Source organism: Glycine soja, chromosome 11 (assembly GCF_004193775.1).
Source record: "Glycine soja cultivar W05 chromosome 11, ASM419377v2, whole genome shotgun sequence".
Classification (NCBI taxonomy): Eukaryota; Viridiplantae; Streptophyta; class Magnoliopsida; order Fabales; family Fabaceae; genus Glycine; species Glycine soja.
The window spans coordinates 51,599,880-51,609,584 of NC_041012.1; the positions used below are offsets into that span (position 1 = coordinate 51,599,880).

The window sequence follows — 9,705 nt, forward strand, 5'->3', positions numbered from 1 at the left end:
GCCTTTATACTACAATGAGTAATAACAGTGCTACCCTGTTAGCGTCGTTTATCGTGCCAAATGTTTATGGAACCATCATCATTAATGTGTAGTTTTATGACATTACATAAACATTCAAAAATTGATTATTAGGGAAAGTTGATCAATTTTTTGGATTACAAAATAGCAACTGTAAGTCGTGAGACAAGTCATTCATTTAATTCAATTGAATAATTTTGGTTTCAATATGTGTTTTTACGCATGTACCCATCATACAATGCACCAACTATATAGAGCCACATCTGTTGAGTTAATTAAAATGGGCAATATAATAGCTCCAATGTGAAGCTGCTGCATATTGTGATTCTTTATAACATTCATGGGATCTAGGTACTTGACTAATTAAAATGGACAGTAACAAGTTTGTATCCTGTCTTGTAAATTATTGCGCGCAATTGCAAATCTACAAATGAATATTCCATAAAATTGTCAGATAGGATAACGAAACTTCGACAGAGTTAGTCCTAAGATTTTCAATTATCCTGCATGACAAACAAGGCAGAGGGAGCAACCACGTGTTTCGGAAACCTGCATGAAAAATTAAGAATATGTAGCTAGCATTTTTTTTTATATTTAAAGTAAAAAAGAAAGGAGACAAAAAAAATATTATTATTTTAGGAAATTTACATAATACTTATAAGAAAATAAAAGATTATAACATTTATTTTATATTAATCTATCATATTATTATTATTACTTTTTATTTTAAAACAAAATATATATCCAACTTACAAGTTACAAAGTACAAACACAAAAACATATCTTCGATCGTAAATCACTGCACAATGAATCCAACAGCAAGTTAAACAGCCTTTTACGATCTTCAAATTTTCATGCCAAAACAGTGAATTATCACCTTTTTATTTTTTAAAATAAAAAATATTAAAATGGAAAAAGGGTCTTCTTTTAATTTGTTTTTCTTCAAAACCTAACTTTGAAGGTTTAAACATATTTTAAATCGTTCTATGCCGAAATCCAACCCACAAACCACCACCAAACTGGTGAATTCTAGCAAGTAGCAACCACCAGCACAGCATCCTCCACCTTTGACTATCCAACTTTCCTTTATTTCCATCTCTATTGGTGAGCTCACGGTCACGGGCAGGGAAAGGCAAAGTTAAAGGAATGAGAATAAACAAATTTTGAGAAGTTTATTCCATTTTCCTCTATATGTTCTTTCCTCCACAATGAAAATAAATTTTTGAACGTAGATATTGTTTCAAAATTTTCTTTCTTCTGTATTTCTTAACTATTAATTTGATTAGTAGAATATTTAATTTTATGAGAATTTAATTAAAAATTACTTATTACTAATTAAAAAACCTCTTTAAATTAAATCCCCTAAAAATCTAATTTTAAACCCATTATATTATAATGTTACATTAGTGATTTAGCAGTTGATATTTTCTTTTTAAAAGTCAACGTCATGAAAATTGTCCGTTGAACCAAAATCATCGATTTAAAAAAATAATGAAACCAAGTGTTTTTATTATAGGAGAATCAAAATTGAAAATTAAAATAAAATGTGAAAAAAAATTGTATTTTATACTGAATATAGATCTAGCTCCCAGCTTAAAGAATGTCCACTTGCTTAACTTGAAAAACATGAAATTGAAAGGAATGAGACATATTTAAGCTATCTAATTAACTACTCAAGTGATCTTTTCTTAGCTCTCTTCGCTGCACCAATAGGAACTATATCCTTACTTGTTTGGGCCATAATTAAAAAAAAAATACATTAAAAGATTAAAATAATACTTATTTTGATTTTTTTTTCTTTTGACACGACAATTATCATAAATTAGAGTGGTATTTATCTTCTTACAAGATAAATAGTTCGAGATAAAAATAATATGGAGGAATTGAATGCTATTGCATTCACCTTCTCGTTCACTTTTTTTTTTTTATCAGTAAATAGTATTTTAATGGCACAGATGAGCTGGGAAAGCATATTGTGTCTTGGTGCAGTTTCCCATTTTCAAAACCTCACCCATAGTCATAGAACAAGAAAACAAGATAATGACAAAAGGAAATGTTTTTCTATTGCGAATTTTTTAAGGTTCATACGTGGTGCTGGCAACACAACCTCATTGAAAACTGAACAAACAGAAAAACAATGCAGTTTTGTTGTACCCACATTCACCTTAAACATTGCAATAATAAAAACATATTATTATATAAAGCAAATTGTAATATATTTAGAAACATTAATTCATGTATGTTACATATAATATAATCAAGCATAATGACCAAACCAGACATAAGTCAACTGGACTCTGAAGGCTGAAGACATGCATTATTTGCAAAAATTTGAATTTATATTTTGCGTTCGCCAAACGCCAGATCTATTTGTGATACACATGTACAGTGAAAGCATCCTGTTAGAAACTAACTTCACTCAATTTTTTACATATCCAAACCATATATGGGCATTCAAACTGAAAAATCAAATATTCAATCATTGACATTTTTTTTATCACGCACAAGTGACTCTTTTTTTGTCTGAGTCAAGAGATCAAGAGTATTTTTTAATTCACACTGGGTTAGAGATATTAATTTCATTAGTGATATGTAGTTATTGTTTACTTAAAGAAATTTTATACACCATGAAAATCAAACATGAGTTATCTCTTTAAATAGTGATATGTAGTTATTGTTTACTTAAAGAAATTTTATACACCATGAAAATCAAACATGAGTTATCTCTTTAAATAGATTATCCTCACTCGTATAAAGGTAGCACAATTTTACACCATTACCTCAACCATTTGGGTTCTATAAGTGACTCTTTAATTCCAATGCAAAAGAATAAAAGACACTAATGAAACATATTTAATTTCAGTCATTGAGTCAATACTTAACCACCACAAATTGTAAACACATGGAAGCATAGAATTCCATTTAAAGTGATCACTCGTTTTCTATTATTGATTTTGGAGTCAACTTGAGCATAAGTAACGGCAAAGCAACGTTAGCCGAAGTATATGAGTGTCCATTGTTTGAATTTAAGGTGAAACTTATGATGTCTTATAACGGATATAGGAGAGCAGAAGATAAAATAAAGGAGAAGAGACCCAATTTTATTTTGGAGAAGAGACAAAACGCATTAGATATTAGAATATATTATGGATATAAATTGTTTGGTTTTTTTCCATCAATAACTAATATTAGTTATTTTACCCTCATTTACTTTAGAGCAACAAATTATTAAGAAGTTTAGCTCAATTGAATAATTAATTTGTGATACTCGTAATTTAAGTCCCACATTTACCTAACTAAAAAAGTATAGGACGGTGGGAGTGTCCAACTTGATGCTTGTAAGTTGAGGTTGCATCCGTACTATAGTTGCAACATTAATAGTTTATTTTAATGTTGATAATGACAATTACGAAATGAAAATGACAAGGCCGACAAAAAATTGTGCTCGTATAAGATAGTAGAAGGATGCAGAGATAGAGATAAGGGGGGACGCTTAGTATTTTGGTACGTTAGGCAGCTTTTTCTATGTAGATCTATAACCAAAGAAAAATTTAATTTAAATCGTATATATAACCATGCAAGAATTGTCGGAAATTTCAGCTATATTTTTAATAAGCAGCAGTGAAGAAATGAGCTATAGAAAAAAGTATAAAATACAGAAGAATAAAAAAAGAATTAAGGGCAGAACTAAGAAACTTTTAGCCATGCTGGTTGGAATTTAATCAATGAATCAATCATGTCACAGTAAAATTTGGAAAGCAAAAAAGAGGGTCCACTACCTATGATGTTAAGTAACATAAGGGAACTTCTCTCTTGCTATCATTCTCTTTCTCTCTCTAAATGCCTGTTATGTTATATATCTTCTATCTGCATATACAAATGATACTCTCTTTACACATGGTTGCTTTTCCATTCCTTTTTTCTGCTTACTTTACGAGAGAAAGGAAAGGCAATAGTGTATGTGTATATAAACAAAAGTTTATAGCAAAAATAATTGAGCTTGGTTAAAAGCAAAATATATTATAAACAATAAAGAAGGAAAATTTTTCTGGTGTTGAAAAAGAGAACAGAGGAAAAGAGAGAAAGAGCAACGTCAGAGTTTGCCGTAGGGTTCTCCTTGGTTCGTGGTTTCTGGTACAGATAGAAGGGAATCCTTCTTCTCTCTCTCTCTCTCTCTTTCTCTCTCTTTTTCTGAGTTTGAACTTGGAGTAACTGGGTCTATATTTTTGTTCATATTAGAGTGGCCATCACGGGATTTTCTTGGTATATATAAAAGAAACAAAAATTGTCTCTTGGGTTGGTTCCAAGCAAGTAGAGGAAACTATCCATTAAGTTTATAGTATTTTTGTTTGACAGATGTAGAGAACTCTCCAGTTTTCTGTTTTTTTTTTTTTAACACATACATTATTTTTTCTTTGTTCTGTTCTTTTCTCTCTTGTCCAGTTCCAGCTTTTTCCTTTTCTGTTTTAGGTGAGGTTTGTCCTCAGATCCCAGAAGCTAGCAAGACTTGTAAATACAAAAAACTCAGATCTATGGCTCATGATAATTCACAAAACTCCAAATATGGGAAAAGATGATGAAGGGTTTGATGTTCCAAAAACCATGTCTAATTTGACTTCTGCATCTGGTGAAGCTAGGGCTTCCTCAGGCAACAGAACCGAAATTGGCACTGATTACTCACAGCAATACTTTACTCCACCACCAACTCAAACACAGCCTCCACTAAAGAAAAAGAGAAACCTTCCTGGCAACCCAGGTTTCTTATTTACTATATCTCTACTATTCAAACTTCTAAGCATAGTTTGTTTTTTGTTTTGGTTTTGGTTTGTTTGTTGTATGTCTTTGTCTTGTTTAATGTTTATCTCAATTGGGTTTAACTTTTCCTTTATTTTTTTGGTTTGGTGTTTGTTTTTTTCTTAATTGTTTTATTTAGACCCGGAAGCTGAAGTTGTCGCCTTGTCTCCAAAGACTCTCTTGGCAACTAATAGGTTCATTTGTGAGATCTGCAACAAAGGATTTCAAAGAGACCAGAATCTCCAACTTCACAGAAGAGGACACAATTTACCATGGAAGCTGAAGCAGAGATCAAGCAAAGACATTATAAGGAAGAAGGTGTATGTGTGCCCAGAACCTAGTTGCGTGCACCACGAGCCTTCAAGGGCCCTGGGGGACCTCACTGGCATCAAGAAGCACTTCTGCAGAAAACACGGCGAGAAGAAGTGGAAATGTGACAAGTGCTCCAAGAAGTATGCTGTTCAATCAGACTGGAAAGCTCACTCCAAGACCTGTGGCACTAGAGAGTACAGATGTGACTGTGGAACCCTCTTCTCAAGGTAACTAACCTAAACAACCATCAAGAACGACCATTTATGAATCACTTCACAAGTCAAAGAAATCATTCATTTATGAAGGATGCTATTTCAATCCGAGGTTGACTCAAATTCACGTCTCTATATTCAAATGTGTACAATATTAAACCCACCCGCATTCCTTATCCCTTCTTACAATGGAGAAGATGATATATATACACTGAACATTTGAACTAGGTAATATATATAATAAATACTATATAGTATATAGAATATACGTACCTAACTATAATGACACCCTTGTGACTTGTGAGAGAGAAAGTGTTAGTACAGGGAAATTAAAATTGAGAAATTTTATTAATGCAGTGGCAGGTGCCTAACATGGAGTATGTATGTGTGTGTCTTTTAGGTGTTGGGAAAAGAGAAAGAGTCAAAAAATAAAAATTTGAGGACTGTTACAGCACTTTAGTGACATGGGTTTGGTTTTGGTTTTGTTTGTATGTGTTTTGCTTATGACAATCATCTGCAGGAGGGACAGTTTCATAACACACAGAGCCTTCTGCGATGCATTAGCAGAGGAGAGTGCAAGATCAGTGACAGGCATAGTAGCCAACTCAACAACTCAACCAACTGAAGCAGCAGGAGTAGTGATCTCTTCATCCTCTCTTCATCAAGACATGATCCATGCTAGTAATAATAATTTCCCATTGAAGAAAGAGCAACAAGGTTGCATACCCCATTGGCTTGGGCAACCATCACCCTCTTCTGCTTCATCATCATTCTTGTTCTCTCATCAAGATCATCATCTCCATGAAAACCCTAACCCTAGAGGTGGTCCCACTCTTCTTCCTCCTCCTTACCACCAAACAGCTCCTCACATGTCAGCCACAGCATTGCTGCAGAAAGCAGCCCAAATGGGTGCAACGATGAGCAAAACCGGCTCCATGATTAGGACCCACCAACAGCAGGCTCACGTGTCTGCCAATGCTGCTTTGAATTTGTCCTCACGTGACCACCAGATGAACCCCACTCCCCATGACTTGCTACCTTTCGGGAATAATAAAGCTGTTGATAACGGTGTTGGTGTTTCTCCTTCACTCCTTCATCATGTTATCAATTCTTTCTCTTCTTCCCCCTTTGAAGGGACTTTTGAGGACACTTTTGGTGGTGGCGATGCCATGACCGCCGATGAAGGTGGCGGTGGCGGTGCCGGAGGAAACAATAACGAAGGCTTGACAAGAGATTTCTTGGGTCTTAGACATCTCTCTCACACTGATATCCTCAACATTGCTGGCGTGGGAAACTGCATGAACTCCTCCCAACACAACCAAACCCGAAACCCTTGGCAAGGTTAACTCCATATGTCTTATACATATTTGGATTCTTTTTCTTTAATATATTAATATACATTTATTTTAGCTTATTTTTAAATTTTGCTTTTGTTTATGATATATATTGTCAATCTTCCCGAACCTTTCGGAATCCCAATATTTTCTTTCCTTAAATGCACTTATTTCCTTTCCTTAAAAATTATGAAATATGATATGAATAAGAATTAGTTATAACATTGATTATACTATAAATATTAAAACATAAGTACAGATAAAATAAATTAATTCAGTTGTTTGTTTAGTTACAAGAGATAACAAATCAATTCGGTTGTTATAAATACAATAAAATATTATTATTACCGAGCCAAATAATTATAATACGTAAATATTTAAAAGTAAATAGGAAGAATATATATGTATTAGATACCGGTACGATAACTATTTTAATATATAGTGCTTCTAACTGCTTGCACCGGCAATGATAACCTTCAAATAGTTTTTTTTTTTTTGCAAAATTATATTTTTGTCTTATAATTGTTTCTAATTTTAATTTTAATCTTCCTTTAAATTTATTTATAAATTTAGTCTTCAATTATCTCAAATTCTATAAATATGATTCACAAGTCATATTTAAATGTTAATCGTTACCGATAATCATTGGATATAAAAATGTAGGATACTTTATGATTTTTTTTTAACATGACTTTAAAGTTGTAACTAACGAAATATTTTTTTTTCCATTGAATTGTAAAAAACTTAACGACTTCAATTTTTAATTTTTTTAAAGTCATAAATTATTTACGACTTTAAAGTCATAAATAAATTTTTATTTTAATTATTTAACGAATTAATGCATGTTTTCTTTTTTTAGTTTTATTTAATTTTTTCTATATTTGTTTACTAATGTTTGATTATTATTTGTTTTTTATATTAAAAAAAATCATGCAAAGACTTTTGAATTAAAAGTCGTAGATTGTATTATAATTTTTTTTTCTTTTTATTGAAGTCATAAAATATCTTACAATTTTTATTTTTATTTTTTTAATAAGACTTTAAAGTTGTAAGGGGTTATTTATTTATTTTTCTTTTTTTATTAAAATCCTAAGATACTTTACGACTTTAATTTTTTTTTTCAACATAACTTTAAAGTCGTAAGAGACTTAACGATTTCAATTTTTAATTTTTATAAAGTTATAAATTATTTATGATTTCAAAGTCCTAAATAATTTTTTATTTTAATTATTTAACAAATTAGTGTTTGTTTTTCTTTCAATTTTATTTAAAAAAAATTATATATATTTATTTAATATATTTTCTATATTTTTTTACTAATGTTAAAGATTATTATTTCTATTATAAATTAAAAAATAATGTAAAAGACTTAAATTTAAACAAAAGCATTAAAATGTACTTTGTATAACAAAAATGTTAATTTTTTTGTTATTAATATTAACAAAAAATATTAATTTATAATTTACCAAATAATATATATTTTTATTTTTTAGTTGATTAGAAAACTACATGTTAATATTTTTATTTAAATTTAAGTCTTTGCATTATTTTTTTTAATTTACCAAAGAAATAATAATCCTTAACATCAATAAAAAAATATATTAAATAAAACAAAAAACAAAAAACATATATTAATTTTTGAAATAATTAAAATAAAAATTATTTACGAATTTGAAATCGTAAATAATTTATGACTTTAAAAAAATAAAAATTGAGGTTGTAAATTTTTTTACAACTTCAATAAAAAAAGAAAAAAAAATTCCTTATAACTTTAAAGCTGTGTTAGAAAAAAAATTAAAATTTTAAAATATTTTATGATTTGAAAATAAAATAATCCTTACAACATTGAAGTCTAATTGAAAAAAAAGTTAAAATCTTAAAATAATTTATTACTTCAATGAAAAAGAAAGTCGTAACACATATTATATTACAACTTTAGATGCAAAAGTAATAAATTGCTATGATTTTTTTTTTTGAATGTTAATTTAAATTTTACCCCTATTTAATAATTTTGAAAAAATATTACCTCCGTTTTCGTCGTCAACCATATTGTGATTCAATTTTCATCTTTTCCGTCTTTCTTAACTTTTAAAATTAAGTGAAACACTGATATTAACATATGGTCAATAAATTTGTGATAAAACTATTCATCTTTTTTCAATTTTCTACTTTTAGAATGGAGTGATACTTTTTTTAATCATATATTTGGATATAGCTTTATATTCTTTTCTGACAATATTTGTCTTTTATGCTTTCTTGCGATGCCACTGGATTCAAGTTGAAGTATGTTTGTTGTGATATGAATAACTACATGCTCAGTCCTTATCACGCTCTGTTTGCATTCTTTATTTTGTAGTTCATGCAGCTTTACAGACATTAAGGAAAATAGATAAACATTAAGAACGATAAACGTTAATGGGCAAAATGTGTGTGTCGATCCGTATCACATTTCTACTTTTGCATATTGGCTAGCAAACCCTCTTATATAGTACGTACAACAAGAAAAATGATAAATAATTAAATAAATAAACTTAAGCACGAAGAACTCCCGCCAATATATATATATATATATATATATATATATATATATATATATATATATATATATATATATATATATATATATATATATAAGGACTTCATTACAAGATAAATGAGTTCATGTGGTGTAAGACTGTAAGATTCACCATTGCTTAAAATCCTTTAAATTCAATTTCTGCTTCGACACTATTTAATTAGTGTGTGTTTGGTTTTAATCACAAAGAGGACTATGCATGTTTGGATTAAAATTAAGAATGCGCTTTTAGGAATTTCAGTGACATTCTCAAGTTCTAAGATACAAAATGAAGAATGAAAAAATTGTTGCTTTGAAAATAAAAATATTTTTGAGTTCTCTCAAGTCTAAAATGTTGCACATAAATGTTTGGTTATTAGTATCAAGTAAAATTGATTAAGTGCCTCTAAACTTTGATTCGGCTTGAAGTAATAAAAAAAAATTTGTGTCAAGTTAAAAAAATTACAGTACAAAATCTCAA

General features: G+C 29.7%; 1 protein-coding gene across 1 annotated transcript; it reads left to right on the forward strand.

Moving 5' to 3' along the window:
* The first annotated feature begins 3,879 nt into the window (after positions 1 to 3,879).
* On the forward strand, positions 3,880 to 6,815 carry LOC114373607 (protein indeterminate-domain 11-like). Its single transcript, XM_028331105.1, has 3 exons — positions 3,880 to 4,774; positions 4,952 to 5,351; positions 5,857 to 6,815. The coding sequence occupies exons 1-3, from the start codon at positions 4,558 to 4,560 to the stop codon at positions 6,680 to 6,682; spliced, it is 1,443 nt and encodes a 480-aa protein (XP_028186906.1). The 5' UTR covers positions 3,880 to 4,557; the 3' UTR covers positions 6,683 to 6,815.
* Positions 6,816 to 9,705: the final 2,890 nt, after the last annotated feature.

Excerpts from the sequence above, each read along its gene's own strand:
- LOC114373607 (XM_028331105.1), top strand. The coding sequence starts at position 4,558 with ATGATAATTCACAAAACTCCAAATATGGGAAAAGATGATGAAGGGTTT. Across the intron at positions 4,775-4,951 it reads AAACCTTCCTGGCAACCCAG|ACCCGGAAGCTGAAGTTGTC; the intron begins GTTTCTTATTTA and ends TGTTTTATTTAG. Across the intron at positions 5,352-5,856 it reads TGTGGAACCCTCTTCTCAAG|GAGGGACAGTTTCATAACAC; the intron begins GTAACTAACCTA and ends AATCATCTGCAG.